This window comes from Sitodiplosis mosellana, unplaced genomic scaffold (genome assembly GCF_009176505.1).
Source record: "Sitodiplosis mosellana isolate CC-2019 unplaced genomic scaffold, AAFC_SMos_1.0 Smas_scaffold_5, whole genome shotgun sequence".
NCBI classification, from domain to species: Eukaryota; Metazoa; Arthropoda; class Insecta; order Diptera; family Cecidomyiidae; genus Sitodiplosis; species Sitodiplosis mosellana.
In genome coordinates this window covers 3,515,229-3,539,409 of record NW_022595248.1, presented here as the reverse complement: position 1 = coordinate 3,539,409, position 24,181 = coordinate 3,515,229, and the positions used below count along the sequence as shown (strand labels likewise).

At 36.9% G+C, this 24,181-nt stretch overlaps 4 protein-coding genes across 7 annotated transcripts; 2 read left to right on the top strand and 2 right to left on the bottom strand.

Moving 5' to 3' along the window:
* The first annotated feature begins 505 nt into the window (after positions 1–505).
* Positions 506–7,348, top strand: LOC129567048 (protein spaetzle 4). Its single transcript, XM_055443574.1, has 4 exons — positions 506–1,118; positions 4,971–6,235; positions 6,512–6,676; positions 6,922–7,348. Exons 1-4 carry the CDS (start codon positions 1,092–1,094, stop codon positions 7,253–7,255), a joined length of 1,791 nt encoding a protein of 596 aa, XP_055299549.1. The 5' UTR covers positions 506–1,091; the 3' UTR covers positions 7,256–7,348.
* A 128-nt stretch (positions 7,349–7,476) lies between these two features.
* On the bottom strand, positions 7,477–19,267 carry LOC129567047 (disks large homolog 5). 4 transcript variants are annotated; one of them, XM_055443571.1, is made up of 11 exons: positions 18,960–19,267; positions 17,336–18,452; positions 14,500–15,792; positions 11,981–14,193; positions 11,195–11,812; positions 10,539–11,060; positions 10,242–10,461; positions 9,808–10,040; positions 9,135–9,361; positions 8,697–8,898; positions 7,477–8,579 (listed from the first exon to the last, which is right to left on the bottom strand). In XM_055443571.1, the coding sequence occupies exons 3-11, from the start codon at positions 15,609–15,611 to the stop codon at positions 8,473–8,475; spliced, it is 5,454 nt and encodes a 1,817-aa protein (XP_055299546.1). In that variant the 5' UTR covers positions 15,612–15,792; positions 17,336–18,452; positions 18,960–19,267; the 3' UTR covers positions 7,477–8,472. The 4 variants fall into 4 exon arrangements, with proteins under 4 accessions (XP_055299546.1, XP_055299545.1, XP_055299547.1 ...); XM_055443570.1 differs by having other exon boundaries at positions 18,772–19,265; XM_055443572.1 differs by having other exon boundaries at positions 18,994–19,233.
* A 395-nt stretch (positions 19,268–19,662) lies between these two features.
* LOC129567050 (F-actin-capping protein subunit beta) lies at positions 19,663–22,008 on the top strand. The gene is made up of 3 exons (XM_055443575.1): positions 19,663–20,107; positions 20,390–20,974; positions 21,209–22,008. The coding sequence occupies exons 1-3, from the start codon at positions 20,105–20,107 to the stop codon at positions 21,446–21,448; spliced, it is 828 nt and encodes a 275-aa protein (XP_055299550.1). The 5' UTR covers positions 19,663–20,104; the 3' UTR covers positions 21,449–22,008.
* A 475-nt stretch (positions 22,009–22,483) lies between these two features.
* On the bottom strand, positions 22,484–23,819 carry LOC129567046 (RNA-binding protein 7). Its single transcript, XM_055443569.1, has 2 exons — positions 23,600–23,819; positions 22,484–23,471 (listed from the first exon to the last, which is right to left on the bottom strand). The coding sequence occupies exons 1-2, from the start codon at positions 23,690–23,692 to the stop codon at positions 22,713–22,715; spliced, it is 852 nt and encodes a 283-aa protein (XP_055299544.1). The 5' UTR covers positions 23,693–23,819; the 3' UTR covers positions 22,484–22,712.
* Positions 23,820–24,181: the final 362 nt, after the last annotated feature.

Here is a 24,181-nt window from a genome sequence, read left to right as displayed (position 1 = left end):
ATCTTGTATTAAATGTAACCAATGCAATGTGAATGGATGGCAGGAAAATGAAAGAGAAAGAAATTGGCTCTCGGTTGTGGTGTGGCAATGGAAAGAGATTTATCTTTCGTTTTGGAATATAGTTATATATTGTTAGCGTTGTGTGTTGCATCGATGAACCGATACCGAAACTGAAAAGTGTAATGGTAAAAAGGCAAAGAAGAGAAATGAACGCATACACAGTGTGTATTACACACAGACAGTGTAAAACAGTTCGATCGATATACATATTGCCGACTCGAAACGCTCACAAACTGAGCACGGACGCACCGAATGAAAGAAGAAATGGTAGAAAACCGAACAACACAATACACACCAAAGCGAACGAAGAAAGAAAAAAAGCAACCGCAACAGCAGCAGCAGCAGCAACACACGACAAACACTCACAAGCGCAAATATTTAATGTGATTGAACACACGGCCACGGTAAAAAGGTAAGAGGAGACTATCGCATCAATTTGAAAACCAAACCATTCGTTTGTCAATCATCGAAGAGAAAAGAGCGCAACCGATCGATCGATCGCACGGAAAGCAAAAACCCTTTTTTTGTTTGTTCAAATCTACAAAACAACAACGGTCGGTGCTGTGAAAGAAAGAAAATTGATTATACGGTGGAAAAATGCTCAAGTAAAGCAAATCAGTGAATCAGTGAACTTGCCCGATCGAGTCGTTGCTCCGCAACCGATCATTATTGGCCGATTTTTTTTTGTCTTTATTCATTCGGTTGAATTGATTTGTGCGTGAAATAGTGGAAAATTGATTAAATGTGAACGAATTAAGCACGCAGGAACAGAAAACATTGCGTCGAATCATACAACGGAACACATAATTTGCGAACACAATGATTGCATGACAACCGATTAGAAGAATTTTTTTTGGGAGAAAAAAGTAGCGTGCAAAATCAGTGTGAATTGAACAATAATAAAGTTATTCAAATCGTAATCAATAGACGGAAAAACGCAATTATAATCAATCGACGAAGAGAAGAAAAAAACTGGTTTCTTCAAATTGATCGTTGAATTCGGAGATGCGCTGTGACTATTTAATTTTCCAATGGATTACTTAAGAACACGAATGGAGGTAAGTTCAATCAGAACCAGCGAAGAAAAAAGAAAACCAAACGGTTTCGTGCCAAAAATGATATCGATTTCGAAAAAAAAATCGAAAACTTTTACTTGTCACATGAGCACGACACGTTAGCACATGTTTTATAAATGAACACTTTCTTCTTCGTTACAAATCCAGCAGCGACGACGGCAACAGTGTTGACATTTAACGAATCGTTAATTAACACACAGTTTTAAGCTAAACACAGCATTTAGTCCAAATTCGCCTCATTTTCGGATAATTTATTTTTGTCGCGCATTGCCATTCATTTTCGGTATTGTCCATCAAAAAGACAGCATAACATTTTTGTTTCATTGTCATCGTTTGACATCGATAGCCATCGAAAATGGAGAGGAAACAGGTAAAAGTAGGCACTCTGTCAATTGTGTGCACATTTCAAATACTTCGTTGTTTCGTCTTCGTTAAAAAGCGGCAAGCCCACTTCGAAACAATAGCCCAATGAATTGGCAAAGTTATTGGTCGGTAAGGTATAGCTGGACCTATACCGAACTCCACCTGTTGCAAACAAACAGATGCACACACACTGAATACCAACATGCTCTAGATTTAAAGAACCAATTCAAAAATTACTTTTCGATTTCGGCACTTTTTTCGCTTGTGAGTTTTGTATGTGTGTGTTCTTTTTTCGGCCAAACACCACAATACAAATTTACGCTAAACCAATTCATTGCCGTCTTCTCTCTGCTGAATGAAGAGAGTTCGCTTGTGCCAAATGTTTACAAATCCGTAAATTAACAAATGGAGTCACTCCCATTAATTACTACGTTTCTGTTTAGCACCATATTAATTAAAACGAATATGGTGTGCTTTTCTTTCTGCCGACTCTGTTCTCTTCTCTATCAACGTCGACGCTCTTGTATTGATATGATAAATCGCGAATATAATGTTAAAAAATACAATGCGGAAAAAAAATATAGCAGCAGACATGTAATAACTTTCCTTCGCTTGCACTCGTCTAGCTCTCAATTAAACATTATTAACCTTTTTAGACATTTTCTTACAATTTCAGCTTATGAATCTCGCTACCACATTCATTTAGTATTCAATGGTGGTTTGTTTTTTCTTGCACAAAAGAAAATTATTCCCATGCAATTACAAGCCCATTTCTCGATTACTAAGTGAATAATTAAACTCTTCTGACCCAATTTAAATCTGTTTAAGCAGAATTTTGTCTGTGAATGCAACGAGAAAACCGCCATAATGTATAGAGATAACGATCAACACCACGGAATAAAAGCCATTCCAAAAGAAGAAAAAAAAACACGCCTGTTTCAGAATAAAACGTTGAATGTTTAATTGAATTTCAGCAAAAAAGTTCATTTGCAGAACTGTTTGACTGTATGAATATACTCAGAGTCTTAACATGTTAATTGGAAAATGAACAATGATGAAAAAGAGCAAAGAGAAGCACAGTGCTTCAGTGGTGCACTAAATTTTGATAGCAATTGAACTACAAACCGTTTAAGGTTTTTCGTTTCCGATCTTTATCGATTTTCAACAGCAAATCCAACCTCTTTTTGGCAAATTGCCCGATCATTTTCTTTCATTTCTTCTCAGGAAAGAGTTGAATTGATTGAAAACATCGACTGAAAGTAAAGCAAAAATGGAAACGACGGCGACTAAATATTCATCGAAACGAGAAAATATCGTGATAACAATTTGTCATGCCATGAATTCATTTGAAATACCGAGAAATGGTTGCGTTATATGACGGAAGTGTAAAAACATTTGAAGTGTCGACTTTAAGCCGAATCTGATTGCACCATAACTGTTTATCCAACTAATGGAAAAAACCCGACTAAAATAAACATTTGAACAATTGAAAGTTCCAACTCTCACACTCGTCGATTGGTCAAAATGTGAACAGTTTCCAATAAAAACTGCATAATCTAAAGATCGAATGATTATTATAAATGAATGGTCCATCGAGACGACGTAAATCATTTGAATACGATTCACTTTTTACGACCTTGAGACCAGCTTCTGGCGCAGCTTTAAACGGCTCCGGATCTATAACCGAAAACAAAAATCGTCCGTGTTAGTTGTGAATGATGCGTGCGCACACGCAATCAATTGGACTGCCTAGTGTGTTAGATGTTTTGAAATCAATATAATGATAAAATAATACTTTCTTCGCGTGTCTCAACGAAGGCGGGTGAGCGTATGCGCGCAACACCCAACGAAAAGTAAAAGTTTTTGTCTCAATTTCTTTTGAAACTTGATTTTATTATCGGTGTTGTGTTTTCCATTGCCCATCGCGCTCGATTCGAACAAAAAAAAGCAGCTCACATGCATAAAGTACTTCGAATGCTGTTAAGCATAATCAATGATGTTTACACTAACGCACATTCGTGCACACACACACACACAACGCACAAAGTGAAAGATCGCCATGGACGGCGAAGCGGAATTTCAATGTGTAGCCAAAACTGACTTTTTTCACGGTATTTAATTCAGCTTTGGCTGAAAAAAAATGTTATCGATGGTGCAAGTGAAGATGTAGCATTCCATCAACAACAATAACAATAATCATAACTGAATCTCTGCTGCTGCTGCTCATTTTTGTTGTATTTACATTTCACCGTGTGGGCAAAATGTATGTTTGCATTGGTTGTTGATGCTGTCATCATGTGCTGGGTTGTTCACGGTGCAAACTTCCACAGAACGAACATAGAGAGGAAGAGTAATGTGGAAAAGAAAGAAAGAAGAAGAAAAAAAAATCAACGGGAAAAAGTCACCTCAGTATGTATCAAGAGTGAAATTTTTATGAATATTTAATCGGATTGCTATTTGGTGTGTGTGTGTGAGTGAGTGTTGCGATCAGTCGGTCGATGGGTAACTAAGCCAGCTCGACGACGAGACAAGAGAATGCAACATACACGTATTAAACGACTTTGACTTCGTTCGAACACAAACCATAAGAGAGAAAGAAAGAGCCCGAAAGAAGAAGAAGAAGAAGAAGAAATGCTCACAAAAGAAATGCTCTTACCGTGGTGTATATCGGATGATGAAAGAAATGTGAAAAGAATATGAAATAATTGTTGACCAATGTTATTGGTATTTCTTTCTCTCACTGCGCCGCTGTTTGCGCATATTTATATGTGTTCCGTTGAAAGGCTGTCGCAAGCAAAGGCACGACGAAAAAAAAACATAACACACAAAAATCAACAACACATTGCAAGATCAAGTAAAATGAAGAAAATGAAGAAGTCGGAAAAAAAACGTACAAAACTCAAGCCACTTTCTAATCTATTTTGCCTTTAGTCAACAAATGCATAATTTATCAATGCAAAAAATGACGACCGTTCCTTACAATGGAAATGCATCCATGCATTTCGAGAGAGCGATATCAATCGCAAATCAAACTCTTCTATTTCCACATTTTTCGCTGTCTCTTTCTTTCTCTCTCTCTCTCTCTCTCTCTCTCTCTCTCTCTCTCTCTTGTCATCATTCGCCCGTCACATTAAAATCGCATGCCAATTTTATGTATGTAAAACGGTTTTTTCGTCCATAAATCGATCTTTTGTTTCAAGCATTAGTCATTTACCTGATCTTTATATCTATTTTTAGGCGTTTTCGACATTTTTATCGCCTTATTTTTCGGCAAATTTGACCAATTTGCAGCGATTTTATGCCACGATCACCATTTTGTCATAGTAATTAATGTCTATGGAAATCATTGTGTCTCGATTTGGATTTTTGATCTTCGAACAATATTTTTCTCCAATTTTTTGTAAAAATAACCATAAAAATGTTGAAACATCTTTTTTGAAACCAAATAACTCTATCTTATCTTCTTTTCAGACGAAAAATTCAATGTTGACTTTAGTTGTGATTTTTGCACTTGTTGTGCCAGCCATTGTTGGCTTTGGATTTGATGCAGGTACGGCATGCAACAATGAGAAAACGGCTCGTCGCGGTCGTGCTCAGCTGCTCAAATCGATCCCATGTGATTTGTCATCGCAAGCATATTGTAATCTGCCAGGCACAATGTATCCATGGCACGCGGTGCGACGCTTTGTGAACGAGAATCAAGGAATGATGAAACGAATGTACGGCGATGTGCGTCATATATCCGTGCTACGAAATGAAATCAACAATAATGACATCACACTGGAAGATGTGGAAGAGACGGCCGTTCGATATTCACGCGCTGGATGGAAACGCAACAAGTATTTGTATCAGGAATCATCAAAATCGAAAAACAGTGACTTATTATCGGAATCGCACTATCGACGTGCGTCAACTGCTCGTAGCACTACGAGTCGATCAACACAACGTTCACGTAGTCGAACGACACAAATACCGAGCTCAGTTCCATCATCAACTGTCGAAACTTCAGCGCCAAGCTCAACACTTGCATCAATAACCGAATCAACACCAACCAAAAGGTCAAAACCAACCGAACGCAAAGTGTCCAGCGCGAAATTAACACGGAAACCGGAGAGTTCAAAAGAAAAAAGCGATGACGATCCATACGAAGAAGTTATCGAAGCAGCAATTGAAGAGATTTTCGATCAATTTGGTAACGAAAACGCAAACATTGCAAATAAAAGGGTATTTTCAAATGTTAGCGATGCCGAGGATATGGCCACCGAACTTAGAAACGAACCAAATGATAATATCGAAATTGTTGGTGCACCTAATTTATCGGACAAAGCCAATAAATCAGAAGTTGCAGCCACAATTTCAACCACATTGAGAATTTATGGATATACGAAAGAAGAACGAACTACAACCGCAGCACCGTTGAATACAACAATCGAAAATGTTACGGCCGAAAATCGAACGGAAAGCTTGTTTTTGAAACAGAATAACACAACACCAGCCAGTCAAGTCGATGAAAATTTAATACATTTTGAAGTTGACTCAAGCGAATTAGATCCAGCAAGCGTTGCCATCGATGAAGATTCAACATCAGCTGAGTCGATCAATACAGAAAGCATTGTTGATATCGATGGAAATACGAAGCCAGACAAAGATACAAAACCCGATGAAAATATCATCGGTCAGCTGTATCAAGATGTGGCTCAGAAAGAAGAACCAGTTTTGATCAACTCGAAAGGAGTGTAAGTAGAAATTGATGTCGGCATGAAAATACATTGTGACAAAGAAAAATTTTCTTTCAATAATTTTGACACAAATGATTGAAAAAAATTATAATTTGACTTAATCAAAGATTTATCGTCATTAAACTGAAGAAAATTTATTGATCATTTTGGAACAATTAAAAAAATTGCATTTTTTCTGAATTCACGTTAGGATTAACGATTTAAATATTCAACAAAAACACTGAAAAAAAATTCGAAGAAAATGTGAAATATATTTTTGGAATTCTCCCATAGAAATGCTTGTCCAGTGAAAGAAGAAGTGGTAGCTCCATTTTGGGCCAATAACACTCGAGGCGAAGTATTGGCTCTACTCAATCTGTATCCGTTTGAACAGTACGTGCATTGGGAGAAATGCACACAGGAACATAAGCAGATGTATTGCCGCGATGGATGTCGCTGGTTAGTTTAAATATTACATTTAAATCGAATTTTCTTTTTTTTTCATTTTATTTTCAATTTTTGTCATTATTTTTTCAATGATTTTTTTTTTAATTTCGTTTCTTTCTGAATATTCCGTTGGAACTTTGTCCACGTTTTTTTCTTAAATTTGAAAGATTGTTTTTGATTTTTTTTGTTGAATATCAGAAGGTTTTGTTTAAAAAAAATAATGAAAATCATTAAAATGTTTCTTCTCTTCATTTCAGTGAGCAACAATACCGTCTTCATCGTCTCTTAGCCTATGATCCGCACAATGAATGTCGTGGTATCTTCTCCGATTGGTTTCGTTTTCCATCCTGTTGCATTTGCAAATGCTACAACATTCCATTTGAATACCGAGTGACATCGCGCAGTCCGCGATCAATGGGGAAATACTACAAAAATGGCGACGACGAAGCAAATGCAGAAGAGAGAATGGATGTGGAAGTGCTGGATGACGAAGAAAATGAGTACAACCATTCCAACAGTGACTGGTTCCATAAAAAGAGCCATTTCAGCGACGACTTCTCCGAAATGTTCAACGAGAACATGGAATTTTAAAAATTAGGAAACAATTTGTAAATAAGTGAACAATCTACAATTAAAATCAATAATAATATTTAAATCCATTTTAGAAACTCATTCATCGCTCATATTTATTTGTTGCACAGTGAAATATTTATCCCGAAAAAGGCTAGTGAAAAAAATAATAGTTTAAGTGAGAGTCGCGCGTGTATCTTTCTTTCTTTTTTTGTCGTAACTTAGATTTCAAAATCAAACAATTTTATTTCCTTTTTTTTCGTGTAAAACAATTTATTACAATAAAAAAAAACGAAAGAAAAAAAACATACAAAATATTCTTTTATGATATAATAATAAAAGCATTGATTGAAATGAAAAAAAAAATGAAGAGTAAAACGATCCGTTTGAATTAAATGATGATAAGAACCTTAGGGTTTAGCATGCACTAGTTGTATTCGTTCTCTCATACATGTAAATAGTCTATAAGTTTTTATAAAACATACAAATTTTCTGATTTTTCTTCTTTTTCATCATCAAAAAAGTTAATTGAAACCATTTCATGAATAATCGAAAATTTACCGAAAGAAAAAATTGTTTTTTCATTTCGATCGACAAAGAAATGTTAATTTTTGTCTGTTTTTTTTAATACTTTATTGCATTATCAATTTTTTTTCGTGTTGTTATTTCTAATAATTTGCTAAAATATAATTTTCTTGTGTCTTCACTAAAAGAGTTCTAAAATAATTTTTTTTTCTATTGTCTACTACAAGAAGGTTATTGCAAATAAAAAATAAATTCTAGGTTAAATTCAACTAAAAAAAATAATAAATCCAATAACCAGTAACAATTAGAAGCTAATTCTTATAAAATTCGAATTTGAAGCACCAATTTATTCAATAAAATACTTGATAAAAAAAGCGATTGCTCGTTTACTTCTACTTCTTTTTCTGTTTCGTTTAAAATTTTAGTCGTGTTTGGTTAGATCCGATTGAGGAAGACGAGTCCTGCTTCCTGTATATCAATCTCATATAAAAAATGTTTCTCTTAAGTTCCATATCAAAATTTTCTGAAAATACAATACGTTAAAAAGACATATCAAATATCGTAGAAAATGTTGATAAAAATTGTTGCGATCCGTTTGAAAAATGTCGATCAGGAAGGGTTTTAGTCGACGTATATTGAAATGTCTATCTTTCAAAGACACTTTTTAGTGCACACTTTTCCTTTTTTTGGCAGCACAGTGTATGTGTGTGTGTCTATGGATTTGTGATGGGAACCCATAGTGCTTTATTTTGCTCTTCGTCAACAGCAGCTTTGATTTGTGTACTCATGTGCGTTATGTTGACACCCGCTGGGATGACAGCTGAAATTATGAACATTTTCTTTTTATTTTTAGCCATACGATTTCATGAGGCAATTAATGATAAAAAAAAACAAAATAAGATTCGCAACTCGCGACTCAAAACATTTGTCAACTCACCTGAGATATATTGCCGATAATCAGATTCCAGCTTGAGCGCATGCTCATACATTTCTTTTGCTGCTTTTTCTGACATTTTGTCTTTGATCTCTTTTATCTGACGCGCAGACTTGAAGCGCAACAACAATACTATTGGGTAGATTTGAATACGCTTGAGACGCTCCACAGCCGATATACTGACATCGAGCAGACAATGACGATTCTGAAATGATTAGACAGTTTATTAATCACTTTTGTTGAGAAATTGCGTCACTTTTGGCATGAATTGTGGTTTTGTTGATCTTCGAATGACCATCAAGGTCATTCAAACGAAATTTTCATATTAAAATGATAAAACTCAATGTCAATGCTTTTTTTTCTGATCCGAAAAATAGGAAATAGTAAAAATAAAATTGTGAGCAAAATATTTTTCAATGAATTAAGACTTCTTTTGCTCACCTTTTCACATAGATCTCGGATCGCTTGCACCGGTGTGCACTCATAAATACTTCCGCGGCGTCTATAATCAACTAAAATATTATTTTGCAGTCCTTCTTCCATATTCTCTTGCGTACAATTCATTGTTGTGGGCAAAAGACGATCGAACGCTTGTGGAAAATCAATTGTTAACTTTTCAGCAACACAATCGGCCAATGGGCCAAGGATTAATACGGGGCGACACATGTCTGAAATAGAAACGAATTTATTATAATTTTTCGATTGAGCTACTTTAACGGAATAAAAGTGAAAACATGGGTGTTGAATGTCATTCAACGCCACGAAGCTGTAGACATCTCTCTCCGGCTATACGGCAAACAACAGAACCAACACTGAACATGAAAATGACATGTTCAATTGTGTTTGTTTTGTTAGTTTCAACTGTGCCGTTACGAGAGGTCACTTTTGTCGTTTCTTGTTGTTATTTTACATGTAAAATCAATGGTATTAGACGAGGATGAGTGAAAATAATGATAAAATGAACGAAAATCAGTGAAGTATAATGAAAATGAATGTAAATCGTTGAAAATCGATTAAAATAATGGAAATAATTGAAAACAATCAAAAGATCATTGAAAGAAATTAAATTTTTGTTGAAAAAATTCAAATAAACAACAATTTTCCTAAAACTTACAATCGCATCGCTCAACTCGTTGATAGCTCGACAGCATGCCATCTTCGCCAACGATGCCCGAATCGGTGAACCAACTGAGTTGTGTGCTACTAAAACTGGATAAATCTTTTGAATCACGTGACGAGCTGCGTTGATGTTTTTTGCGACGGAAAAATGATCTTCGTGCTGATTTCCGTTTTGTGGTTCCTTCACCATCGGCCGTGTCGGTCAGTAGACGCAACTCTTCTTCAATTCTGCACATAAAAAAAAATTGGATTTAAATTTTATTATTTACATCTTAAATTGACGTTGCATTATTTTGTCTTCAGTAGAAGTTTTGAAATATGGATTAAATGTGGAATTCAGAACTGTTGGTTGTTTAAAGAACTGAAAATGTTCATCCACTCAAGATCTCGCCCAAAGACATTTGGAAAATTAAAAAAAATAAAACTAACTTGAGTTGGCTTGGAATGATTCCGCATCTCAAACGATGCCCATATTCATCCAATTTCCAGGCTCGCCACTGTCCAAATTTGCCACGAAAAATGGTCGTATCCACATAAAGAATGTCATCTTTAACGAAACGCAGCTCTCCATCGTTCAGTTCCCCAGTGCGATCGAAACCAGCGCGGAAATACAGTGAATCTCCGGCTTCATCTTTGATTTGATTAAACTCTGAAAATGGAAAATGACAAAAATTAGATTTTTCTTTTACTTATTTGTTGGTGTATTTGCATTTTGGCTCTACTTACTTGTCATATTGTGTTGAACGAGCACAGTGACTTTGTCACATGGTTTCGAAATTTCCATCGCCGCATATTCAGCGGTGACTCTTCTCAAATCAACTCCATTGTATTCAAGAATTTGATCACCCTTTTTCATCAATGCCAAATCAGCAATGGAATTCTTCTGCACATCATGCACATAAATTCCGACAGCATTTCCACCCATCAAACTTATGCCCAAATTCGTACTTTTCTTTGTGTTCAACGTCAAAACGCGTGGTTCTTCTTCATCGTAAATATCGGGCGATCCAGTTTGACTGAAATCTGATTGATTTTCTAGGCTATCCGAAAACTTTTGCTTCATATTCGAGGACATTAGCGACCGTTTGGGAATTGCCTGTGGAACAGATTTTGGCTGCATGCTAACTGGACGAGATGACAAAGCGATCGATCGAGTAATGCCTCGCGGTGAGTTTCGAGGTGTTGGTGAACCAGAACGACTCACGCTATCTTCTTCGGTTATGTGTTGCACAATGTTTCCGTGAAATTCTGTGGTGGAGGAAAAATTATGTTTGGAATCTGGTTCATTTGCTTTTTAATTTTTTTTTCTTCATATTTTTGATTTCTTTGACACTCTTTTTTCTACGAATAAAAATGTGTAAGAAATCGAGAGCCACACTTACTATCTGGACAATACTGAGCGAGCATTGTCATTGTGTTACCACACTGTCTCAAGATCTTTGCTGCGATTTTGTGATTAGTGTCTCGCATGTTAATTCCACAAACTTCAAGCAATTGATCACCGCAACGCAGTCCAGCCCGACTTGCAATACTGTTCGTTGTGACGGTCGAAACAAAAATACCGCCGCCTTCGTTGCACTGAATCGTAATACCAAGTGGTCCGGCGAGTTTATCGATGGTGATTCGGCGCAAGTAGCCAGGAGCTGGATTATGATCCGACATTTTGTGGTTGGCTCCATGACTGAGAACCTCAACTTTGAACGGCGGTGGCATGGGTGAGCCATGTTCGCTGTGTTCAATTGAACCAGTGCTGTCTTTCATATCACTACTTTTGCTTGCAACACTCGGATTCGATGGGATCCGAACCCGTTGGTTCTCCTTCTTACGCGGGAACGTTCCACCTTCATAGGCATGACCATAACTGCCGTAAATAATATCACGATCACGAATCGGGTGCACTTTATTTCGTTGATACTGATCAATATCCATAGAGACACCATGTGAATGATGAACTGGTTGAACGAATTCGTATTCAAGTTTGTCGGACGAGTTGTTGTTTCCTGAAGAGCAAAAAAGTGTTTAGATTGTATTTTGAGTTTGAAATAAAATGGTTTAAGTGTCTTTTGGAAAGCTCATAAGTTCATAAAACTCTTATAACCATTTTAAAATGCAGAAAAAAATAAATTTCATGCGATTTGACCATAAAACGAGAATTTAATTCCATTTACCTGCAATATCAAGTGATTGCGTCATTGGGATCGTGAGTGGGCTGGTCTGTCTCATATGATGTGGATGAACGTGATTTGCAAACGGCGAAAACATTCGTTGAATGCGTCCGTTTGACGTTGACGAAAGCATTGCCCGGTTGTTCGTTGCATATGATGGTAATGTGCTGGTGTAACTGTTGTTTGGCGATGAAATCGATTCCATGCCCAAGCTGTCGCTGTCACTTGGAAATTTCGAAACATTTTTCGACGATCGTTTGTTATAAAAGTCTTGATTTTCTAACGGATACATTGGTTTGGCCGAATCTAACGATGGTGGGCTTTTTGGTGATAAAAACGAGTCAATGGAATTTTGGCTTTTCAATGAAATGAGATCCTGCGGTTGTTGATGTGTTAGATTTGGCTTAAAATCCAGCGATGACATTGGACTTTTTGAATTGAGCAACGAATCGGTTGAATTTTTCAATGCCACATAATCCATTGACATTGGATGATTGGATACTTTTGTGTCAAGAGTATTGGTGTTGTTCTTGCGATTGATAACGGTGTTATAACCGATGAGTCCGTTATTATCCGATGACGGTGTGATATTCAAGCTCAGCCGATTGTTGTTATGATGATGATGGTGGTAATGATACTTGCGATTCATGTCGGGCAGATTTTTCGATTGCATCACTGGTTCAGTTTCCATGGTTGAATACACGGAGTGTCGATTCAAGCCCGAAGGTGGATAATGAAATGGAATTGGATTTGAATTGCGATTTGAGCCGGATACCAACGCTAATCCCGGTTTGTTCACAGTCATCTGTGCTGTGTCGTGCATGTGAGCATTGAAGTAATTATCCTTTTTCATTCCGAGCGGCTTTTCATCTTTGCCCAATGTAATTGGCCCAGTGAACAGCGACAAAGCCGGTCGTTCTTTCTTGCGATGTTGCACAATTGTTCCTGTATGATTCTCTTGCCCGGTGGCCGTATTCAAAATATTCGCTCTTGGCCATGTGCCCAAATTCTTGTTCACTTCTTTCGTTGTTTCCTTCTTTGCTTTCTTTGATCGCTTGAAAATATTCTCTTTGATCTTGCCAGTAGTGGTTGTGTTTTCGTTGTTCAACACCGAATCAAGTGCTGCAATTGCATCATTCTCTTGACACAAACTATCACTTTCCGAGGCAGTGCTTCCCTTTTGATTACTGTGACCGTGCATGTGGATTTTTCCACGGAATTTGTTAAACATTTCCGATATTTTCGATGTGGACTTTGAATTGCCGGATGAATTGGTTCGCGTGGACTCACCTTCGAAACTGAACCGTTCGTCGGTTTGTGTGCATGCGCTTTCCATTTGAATCGGTTTATTGCGATTGAAGGTGTCTGTGTCCGAAGAGTGAGTCACCTGTTTCAGAGCAATTATATGTAGCGAATCAGGGCGTTCATCATTCAAATAGGCCATTGCATCTTTACCGCTCAATATGCCCTCCATCGATTGATTGTTTATGGTCATCGATTGATTGTTTATGGTCAAAATGCGATCACCTACCGTTAAATCTGGTTCAGCCGATGCTAACGAACTTGGCGCTATTTTCGATATGAAAATGCCCGATTCCAATGTTAAACCATGATCACGGTTTGTATTCAACAGATTTAATTGCACGGCATACATATGCGCTCTGGTCACACGTTGTCGTTTCACGACAATATCACACTGTTCACCGCCGTTACGAATGGTCTCGATGACCATTCGCTTCGAAAATGAGGAGCAATCGATGTTATTTACTAGCATTATACTGTCATTTGGTCGAAGTTTCCCGTAGGCTGGCGAATCTTTCGATACACTAACCACCGTTATGTTACCATCAATACGATTTTGTGAATCCTCTCGTCCACCCTCAAGTACTATGCCGATATCATCATTTGGACCCACCCTACTCATATCGATCTCAACGACTTCGGTGTCATTTTTCGGCAATGCTTCCATCTCGAATGGTGTATAGCTCCAACGAATACTGCGTCGTGTACAATTGACCTGCGATTCAAGCTGCTTGCGCAAATGCTCAATCTCTTGGAACGCCTCATCTTTTTGCTTCTTGATTTCTTCACTGTCCCGAATCGCTTGCAACAAATCCGAAACGGCATTATCACGCTCTTTTTGCAATTCATCATTGAGGATTTTCACATTGTCACGCTCCAAGACGATCTTTTCACGCTCGGTTATCGCCCAATCTCTGTGAAAAACAAAAATGGTAGGGAATCAATTGATTAAGTTTTTTGATTGATAGCAGTATGAAATGATCGTGATGTGTGTTGGAATTGGTTGAAAAAATGTCGAAAATTATGGAATTTTTCGAGTCTGGTCCTTCAGCTTCAAAAATTTGAAAAGTTGAAAGTGAAGATGAAAATGAATCAAAACTGATTAAAATCAATGAACAAAATGAAAAAGTAAAAAAACGACCAATTCTGAGTACATGTGAACTACACATGAGGTAAAAAAAAAACAAATCACAATTCGTTCCATTAAAATCGATATTTACCGTCTTGATTTCGCCACCTCTGTTTCTTCGAGCGCTTTGCTCAATTCACTTTTGACGCGTTCCAGGCTGTTGCGCAATTTTTCAATTTCTTTATTGGCTGCACTCAAATCGAGTTGATATTTCTCCTTTGCATCTGGATCATTATTCCAGTTGCCGTCGTGTGTCTTTTCCTCGAGGCGTTCGCGTAAACAATTCCGTTCGGCCAGCAAATCGTCTCGTAGCCGCTTGAGCGATTCATTTTCATATAAAATCGATTGATCATTTTTATACTGTTTTTCTAACTGTTCCTTTGCTACAGTCAATTCATCGCTCATTTTTTGATTCTCTTCCAGGACCACATCTTTTTCACCCAAAATGGTTTGCAACTCCAATTTAACTGCATTCCGTTGTGCGGTCACGCGTCTCAGCTCATCCGCCCGTTCGTTCATCAACCGTTGCATCTCTTTAATTTGAAATTCATTTTGTTGCATCACCTTATCCCGTGATTCTCGTAACATGTTCTTCTCGTGCAGTGCCGACTCCAGTTGTGTGATCGCTTTTGTCAACTGTTGCTTCAAGTCGTTCTTCTCTAGTGCGAATGCATTACGATCTCGCGATAAATCACCGCACTTTTTCTTACACATTTCATTTTCCTTCAGCTGCTTGTCCATTTCAATGCGATTCGTTTCGTATTTCTTCTTCAAATCATTGTATTGCTCGTGAAATGTGCAAACGGTTTGATGTGTACCATTTTCTTGTTGTGTAACCTGTTTTTCCAAATGATGAATGCGCTGCTGTAGTCGTCGATTTTCATTGGATATGTCCGCATATTTGGTGCGCAATGATGTTCCTTCGATGGCCGTTTGGCCAACTTGATTGATTGCATCCATGTACTTTTCTTTGTAAAATTCCAATTGCTTGGTGAGATGGCTCATTTGCATTTCACCATTACTTTCACGCATTCGCAACGAATTGAGCTCCATGAGCGCTTCATCGTATTGCTTTTTGATGGTTTCAAAGGTTTTCGTACTATCGGCCGATGTTTTGCGTGGCCGATCATTCGGATAGCAATTAAACTCGTGACTGCCTTCTTGGCTGCTGTTACTCGTTAACGATAATTCACCTGACGCCATAATCTCTTCTCTTCTTTCGCCCTCTCACTCCCACTCTGTGTGCGCTGTTCGTTGTTGTTGTTTTTCACTTTTCTTATCTTTTGTTTGTGCAATAAAACGATTCCCATCCGAAAAATTACGATCACAAATTTATTACAATTACGTTGTGCGTGATCAATTAGTATCCATCGATGCTTTTTATCTGAAAACAAAAAGAAATTAAACCAAACTGATTAATTGCATGGTAGAAGAATTTAATTAGCTTAGCTTATAGTGTAGAAAATTCAATTAAGAGAGCTGAAGTAGAAAAAAATGCTTGATTTATAAGTGAATGGAAAGTGTTAAATGTTTTAAATGGCGGTGTGTTCTTACTTTGGCTAGAACAAATTCTCGTCACTTTTCACAAAAATATTACACTTGTTTCGTTCATTCTGCTGGGTAAATAATAAGCGTCTAAGCAAACGCTGCGCTGATTGTATACTGTGCAAATAAGACCTCACGCAAACACAACAATTGTGCTTTGTGTGCGCTCCGAGCAGCGAGTAAGAATGCGGAGAATGAAATGGGACGCATAATACTACCGACGACCGACGAAGACGACGGCAAAAGACGATTGCAGATGCAACGACGATCAATCGACAATACAGTTTCTGTGTATTAAACAAACAACGAGAAGATTGAGTAATCTCATTCATTTTCTCTCTCTCTTTTTATTCGATTTGTATATGTTGTTGTGTGTTTACAACTTGGGCGAAACGATATCCCATTGCAATGACGATTTTGCAAATCGTCTGTTTGTTCAGCGCGAGAATTTTATTTTTGAATATTGTGGCGACAAAGGCGATTGATCGAATCTGGTATAAATATAGAGTGCAAAATCGAATTGAATTATGTGATCAATAAACACAATTTAAGTTACAAACAATTGTGGACAGTCGACGGTTTCAAATGTGTCTTGGGATTTGCAACTGAAACTAACTATGCGCGCTAGCACTCATTCAATCACTCACTCACTCACTTACTTGCTCGCTCGCTCGCTCACTCGCTCACTCGCTGCAACAGTGAATGAACTTTTTGAGTGAGAAACCTGCTGAAAATTGCACATAGCGTCAAAAAGTCATCCAATTGCTTTGAGCGGTAACATGCACCAATTACGATGGAAGCGCAATCAACATCAACACAATAACTTATTGGGTGAGCATACAAATTTATGTGAGCTAGAAAATCAAGTCAAATATGCAACTCAATCAAGTCTCTATTATTATTAGTTTTTTTTTGCGAATTTAAAGGCCTTCGTGTGAGCTACCGTAAAAACCAATACACATACCATTTACCATTGGAGAATAGATTGTAGCAACGAAACAAAAATTGAAACTTTGTTTCGAAATTTCAGAATTTGTAATTATGACATGCCTCAACATTTTTGTTCACATTGAAAAGAAAAAAAAAACAAATTGCGCTGGTAATTTGTTGTTGTTCGGTGTGCATTGGTGCACCCCACACATGTGGCGTGCGTAAACAGCAACTCTCTATGAATCAGATGCAATTTATAAATAATTTATCACTAGCAGCTAATTTTAAAAGTGGCGAACGAACGAACGAATGAAAAAAAAAAGTGTATGATCGATAGCGAGAGATTGCCATCGCCAACCTATTTTTGTGACGGTTTTTTTTTCTCGACTGCTGTTGTTTTTAGTGTTGCTGTTGCTATTTTTGCGGTCGAATTAGAATAAACGGTAACTTACCGATTAAAAGTTATCGCTGTCGCCTCAACCGAAACGCGAAACCAGTGTACATTGTGTTGAACATTTGGAGCCGTTTTCGATTTTTCCTTCTGCTATTGCCGCCGCTGCCACCACTGCCACCGTTGTTTTCCGTTTGATTCGGTGCTTTGATATTTCTCTTGATTCACCGTTGATTTTCGTGTTGTTGTAATTATTTGATAGAGCTGCTTAAATTTTGTTTGTTTAACGTTTCGTCGTTTGTGCCGTCTCTCCTTCCCTTCGTTTCGGTTCTTTTTTCTTCTTATGTGTGTATTATTTTTGCGGTTCACATCACAGGCTCAGGTGTCAACGTAAACACTCGTCGTTCACAATGAATACATGCACTCTTTTCAGCTAGCTCTTTTCTGAATACGTTGTTGCTTTTTTGCTTGCTTGCTTCAATATTATTATTATTGCCTTTGTCGCGCACACAACAAGTTCCATACGATTTAAATGGAGACTCGAAGCACATGTAAGACAAGCACCACATTACTCTACAGCCGTAAAACATGAATTAATGCACACAAAAAATTCATTGCACACACGAACTTGCTCCAACGCAGACACAGACAATTACACACCGTTACAAAAAAAAAAAACAAAAATTATACGTACAAGAATTATCCGAAATAAAAAATCAGCACACGAGAGAATGAATGGAAAAAAGTCAAGTCAACAATAGAAACGATTACACCGTAACTTAACTGAATGCGCTATACTGAACAAATCACACATAAAAAAATAATACGTTTGATACGAAGCGCACAATAAAACATATAGACGACACGAACAGAAGAAATAACCACTGAAATAAGACAGTTAAAATGCTTGGTGTGTACATTGAGAGTCTAGGAATTGCGACCGTCGTTTTGTTTCCTTCTTCTTTTCGCTTTGCTTTGTTGGCACTCGATTTGGCCACCGTTATTGCTGCTGCGATTTTTTTTTTTACTTTTTCTTCTTCTTGGTTTCGCATGAACTATCGAATCAATATTTATGTTTTTTTTTTTCGTTCTGTTCTGTTGTAAACGATCCAATCGCAGCGTATCGTGGTTTTGATGTCGTGAGTCACATATAGATTAAGATACAAATTTGAAGGCCCCTTGACGATTTCGAAATAAGACACAAGAAATTAACGCTTTTTTTGTCACAATTGGATTTAATTATTTTTTTCTTCCTACGGGCTTGATTCACTTAACCCGAATTATAAAATAGGAAATGTCACTTTGTCCAACATTGAAAAGGCACTTGATCCAACCTTAAACAACTCCGAAACCCAATATTCATTACGGATACACATATACATTTGTATGTGTTTGCTTCATCGATCACTAATGAGTACTGGGCTAATGAGTTTTTGGCTCTTTGCAAAAAAGTGTATGAAAAAACTGCTTCATTGAAGGAACAAAAAATCAACACACGAACGAAAAAAAAGCTGCAAATGATTTTGATCAATCGATCAATTCTTGAGCTGTTTATCTTTGAGTGCTAGTATCGTTGAGACACAACACGTCGTGATCATTCAATTCCACAATATAATTTCACTTGATTTCACGACGACGACGAGAGTTATTTCATTTTTCTTCATCTCGAGACACTTTCCACACACTTATCCATATTTGTATTTATAGCCTTTTCCGCACCCAATTCTCTCTTTTTTTCCTTCTTCGCAAACTATTTTATCTTTTGCTGGTGACACTACGCCAACGACTACATGGTGAAAAATTTTTTCCACTTTTTCCGTAAATATTCAACACAAATTCAATAAATTTTGTGGAAACAGAGAAAAAATTGGTTGCAAATAAAAAAGAATGAAATAAAGTGAATAAGAAAAATGATCGTCTTGTTGTCTGTTCACTCTTTCTTTTTCACTTTTTCAACTGGTCTTCTTCTTCTTTTTTCTCTCTCTCTCTCTCTCTCTCTCTGCGATTGACAGAATACCAATTTATATACACTTGTACAACAGTAGAGTGCGCGTAGTCCGTAGTTGAGGTGTTGCTTTTTTTCTGTTCTTGTTTTGTGTTTGTCATGCATTTGTCTCGCTCTGTCATTCGATGATTCGGTCAACACATACAAATTCAGCATTCTTTGAGCAATTTTTTTTTGGTTTAAAATAGATGAAATTAGAAAAAAAGCTTGAAAAACTGGATTTTCTTTTTTAAAAAAATTATCTTCTGGTCGAAAAAGTCTAAAAGCATCACATTAAAAGTACAAATGTAGTATAAACCAAACGATGGCTGCTGTCATTCTCGAATGCATTTACCGTGCTGTAGTTGTATGCTGTTTGTGAACATATTCATGCCGGTTGGAGTAGGAGAGAGAGATAGTATGTGAATGGAACTGTCAAACTGTTGTTTCGTAGTTCAACACACAATACTTTTCTGATACGTCAACTCTCTGTCGCTCTCTCGCTCTCTCTCTCACTCTTTCCCGTAACAAACATGACTGTATATGCATTCACACATACACATATATACACAGTTAAGAAAGAAGTAAAACACCGAAGACAACACATTCATTCTCTTGCTATTCGAGTTTTTCATTATTATTTTTTCTGTTCCAAAACTATATGGGGGATTTGTTGTGATTAAATTGTGTTTTCAAAACGAAATCGAGTGCAAAGTAATAACTCTGTGTATAAAATAAAATTGTTGCTGTTTGATTTGTCCTAGCCCAAAGCCATTTTGCCCTGTTTTCTTTTTTATTTCCTCTGTGTGATAGCAAAAGAATAATAGCAACAGAAAATAAAAAAAAATGGTAAGCGAAGTTTATTACACGGATGAAATCATTGACACATTCAATTACATGGCACGACGACATTATGGTAGCCACTGAGCGAGAATTTCTTGTGAATTGTGTATTATGGTGTCACTATGAAAACTGGAGTTGGCACGCCCATGCACAGTTTTTAAATGGATAAATTTAATGAATTTCAATGAAAATGTTGGATTTTTGCTTGGAAATGAAAATTATTGATTTATTTTATTTAGAAAAAAAAAATGAAAAATATTTCTCTCATATTGGTCTGTGTTTTTATAGACTGAATTACAAATGGATTGTGCTTTGGACTTGATGCGCCGATTGCCACCGCAACAAATCGAAAAGAATTTGATTGATTTAATTGATTTGGCACCGTCATTGTGTGAGGATTTGCTATCGTCGGTGGATCAACCGCTGAAAGTGGCCAAAGATAAGGAAAGTGGACGAGATTATTTGCTGTGTGATTATAATCGGGATGGTGATTCATACCGATCACCATGGTCAAACACATACGATCCACCGCTTGAAGATGGATCAATGCCGTCCGAACGTTTGCGTAAATTGGAAATCGAAGCGAATCATGCATTCGACCAATATCGTGATATGTACTATGAGGGTGGCGTTTCATCGGTGTATTTGTGGGATTTGAACCATGGATTTGCCGGCGTTATTTTGATTAAGAAGGCCGGCGATGGTAGCAAAAAAATTAAAGGTTGCTGGGACTCGATTCATGTGGTTGAAGTGCAGGAGAAGAGCTCGGGACGTATGGCCCATTATAAACTTACATCAACCGCGATGCTTTGGTTGCAAACCAACAAAACCGGATCCGGTACCATGAATTTGGGCGGCAGTTTGACCAGACAGGTGAGTCACGTTGGCATGAAAGTTGAATCGATGCCATGAACGAAACTCGGTTTTGATTTGAATTCTAGAAGATGAATTGGATGAAAAAAAAACTTTTTTTTTTCAATTTTTGCAATTTAGAAAACGATTTTGAACTCATTTTTTTTGGTTTATTCGTATTACTTGTATACCTTTGAATGATTTGTGTTAATTTCTTCTTGTGTCTTTCTTTGCGCACACCAACAATTTCCGCAGGTGGAACAAGACGCCAATGTCAACGAACAATCGCCACACATTGCCAATATCGGTCGAATGGTCGAGGATATGGAGAATAAAATTCGAAATACGCTTAACGAAATCTACTTCAGCAAAACAAAAGACATTGTAAACGGTTTGCGTAGCATTCAATCGTTGTCCGATCAGAAAGCACAGGCTGCCATGAAACAAGATCTGGCTATTGCACTTCAACGTCGAAATCTTAAGAATGAAAATTAAATCAATATTATTACAACAATTTAACTGAAATGTGGGGTTCGAGAAGTAAACATTATGATACGATTCCAGAGAGCAATCAATTGCAAGATGAATGAATTAATTTAATGTTTAAGCAAATTTAAGGATTTAAAACGAGCACACTGGATGTTATTATTATTTTTGTAGTTATTAATCAATCCTCATTTTAACACAAAACACAAATTGTTTATCAAATTCTCTTTCTTCATTTTCTTTTTTAATTTGATTATTTCTTTTTTTCCATTCCTTTTGTTTTCCACATTTGTACCGCGCGATTCAAGTAAATTTATGAAGAGAGACACAGAGAGAGAGAGAAAGAAAGAGAATATTGGAATATTCAGTTCTAATCAAAAAGAAATTAATAAATTTTATACTATATCGAAATCGCAAGTGTCGATCAAAAGCATTCCAACCGATCTTTATTTCCTTCTTTTAAAACGATTCGGCTACAAAAAATCAACACGTTTTTTAGGACAATTGAATTTTGAATGCCTTTTTGTACGTAGACATAGTTGCAATAAATACAAAGTTTTCCTAAACAATTTCACACGGCTGACGCATTTCATTTCCATCTGAATGATTATGAATCATTGATGAATTCAATTCCATTTGATAGAAAAAAAAGGTCTGTCACCAATCTCATATTGTGACTTTTGGAATAGAAACCAATAACAACATGATTTATTTCCAACGACAACAACAACAGCAACAGAAGCAAACAGTTTTACACATCGATCGAGAACTGACGTCATCTAAACACGAATATTGAACATTTCATCCGAATTTCATCAATTCACCATCCAAACAAAACATAACGCTACTTTGACATCTTTCACGGTAGAAGTTTGTACATCGTTGGAATTCAATGAAGAAAATGGTATATTTTTCTATCCAAACTCAAATTGTAGCTTTGAAACAAGATGTCAATCAAATCGATTTGTCTCTTCTCCATTGAAAGAGTTGATGAAGTTCAAAAAAGGTGAGAAAAAAGCATGAAAACAAAAATATTGTACACAATTTTCGGCAATCAATGAGACAAATTCTCGTTTTATTTAATTTTTACTTCTTAATGAAATTTTTTTTTATCGGTATTTGATTTACAAGTTTTATTGCATCAATCATAACTTTGAATGCATTCATTATTAATATGGTGTAAGGTAATGGATGAATCGAATACAACATATCAAGCTCTGTCAAGCAACTATAGAAATATAAAATCTCATTCGCCAAATCTCCCGCATTCCGTTTATCGCCTATCGTTTCTGCGTCGGCTGTTATCATTTCTTTGGTTTCGGCCTCTGTCACGGTCGCGATCACGGTCACGTCCATGTCGATTAGACCTACTATCTTCTCTCCCTTGATTCCGAATCCAATCAGTTGGATTCGGGCTTTTTGACCGACTGTGATTTTTTCGTCGATCTCTATCGCGCGAATAGTTGCTATTTTGATTGTGTGAACGATGTTCCTGACGATGCGTCATTTTCGATTGACGTTTCTGTGAACCATTGTTGTCATTACCACCATCACCACCACCGTTATTTGCTCCAAGACCATTTGCATACGACAACATCTGTGCACTTTGTGCCAAAAGCATCGCAAAATCAAGCTGTGAATTCGGTGGGAATTGCAACTGTTGGATCGGTGCAGAAGGCATCATTTTGTTGTTTTGATTCATTGAACCACGATGCTGATTATTATCGCCGCCACCACTACGTAACGCATTGTTTCCGAATGGATTTTGCATTTGAAATTGATGGGTTGGTGGAATATTTGGCAATACTGGCGGCGGTACGTGTGCATTTTGACCACGTGTTTGATTGGTTTCATTGTTATTGTTTCGGTTCAAACAGCGATTGTTCAGTCGTAGCTCTCGGTTAAACAGTTTTGTTCCCGCGAATATGGACATTGCGTATGGCACGGAGCATACATGTTTATAGGTGACGAAAGCATACTGCCGATTTTTGCCGTTGTCTTTCGGTATTGCCACGCGCTCCAGTGGACCGGCCTGAAAATTTGCAGAAGGAATTTAATTATTAAATTTGACTTTAAAAAAAAACAAAGACACATTTTTTCGTGAATTCTGTCAAAAAAAACACGTCTTCTACGTTTTATAAAATTGCGAAACACACAAACCTGTACAAACAGTTCATAAAGTAATTCTTCGGTGATTTTGTCGGCATATAAATTACCGCAATGTATTGTGCGTGCATCGTGATCGTCGTTCATTGTGTGAGGAAAACTTGTGATTGGACACAGAATTTAATTCGATTTTGTTAGATTCTAGTAAAAAAAAAAAACAACATAAACAATTTCTTTAGTAAGCCGTGTCAATATTACATTGCACTGATTTTGACTGTACCAAGTCATTGACAGACATAGTTGTCATAGTATCCGCTGGGTGGCGCCAAATCCACACCATTTTCTTTTGTGTGTTACAAAACACTACAACGTCCAATAACTCCGTAGTTGCGATCACAGCAAATGAAAGGTTTTGGCTGGCATTTGAATTGCGGTTTGAAATTTGTAAATGTAAATGAAAACATCAACATATAAGCTAAGGAAAAGTTTCCAACTCAAAATGAACTTTACTTAATTGCTTTATGAATCAATTATTCATCAATTTCCAAATGGATCATATAAAGTTTATTCTCTGAACTGAAATTCAGCTCAGGTAAGAAGATTAATTTCTGTGAAAGGGCGTAAATGGAGGTGAGA

What these genes read in the sequence shown, in the direction of transcription:
- LOC129567048 (XM_055443574.1), top strand. Translation starts at nt 1,092, where the DNA reads ATGGATTACTTAAGAACACGAATGGAG. An exon ending in ACTTAAGAACACGAATGGAG is followed by an intron (nt 1,119 to 4,970) that starts GTAAGTTCAATC and finishes TCTTCTTTTCAG; the next exon opens with ACGAAAAATTCAATGTTGAC. An exon ending in TGCCGCGATGGATGTCGCTG is followed by an intron (nt 6,677 to 6,921) that starts GTTAGTTTAAAT and finishes TCTTCATTTCAG; the next exon opens with TGAGCAACAATACCGTCTTC.
- LOC129567047 (XM_055443571.1), bottom strand. Translation starts at nt 15,611, where the DNA reads ATGGCGTCAGGTGAATTATCGTTAACGAGTAACAGCAGCCAAGAAGGC. An exon ending in CGCTCAGTATTGTCCAGATA is followed by an intron (nt 11,061 to 11,194) that starts GTAAGTGTGGCT and finishes CCTCCACCACAG; the next exon opens with AATTTCACGGAAACATTGTG. An exon ending in CGTTCAACACAATATGACAA is followed by an intron (nt 10,462 to 10,538) that starts GTAAGTAGAGCC and finishes TTCCATTTTCAG; the next exon opens with AGTTTAATCAAATCAAAGAT.
- LOC129567050 (XM_055443575.1), top strand. An exon ending in GCGGCAGTTTGACCAGACAG is followed by an intron (nt 20,975 to 21,208) that starts GTGAGTCACGTT and finishes CAATTTCCGCAG; the next exon opens with GTGGAACAAGACGCCAATGT.
- LOC129567046 (XM_055443569.1), bottom strand. Translation starts at nt 23,692, where the DNA reads ATGAACGACGATCACGATGCACGCACAATACATTGCGGTAATTTATAT. An exon ending in TTTATGAACTGTTTGTACAG is followed by an intron (nt 23,472 to 23,599) that starts GTTTGTGTGTTT and finishes GCAAATTTTCAG; the next exon opens with GCCGGTCCACTGGAGCGCGT.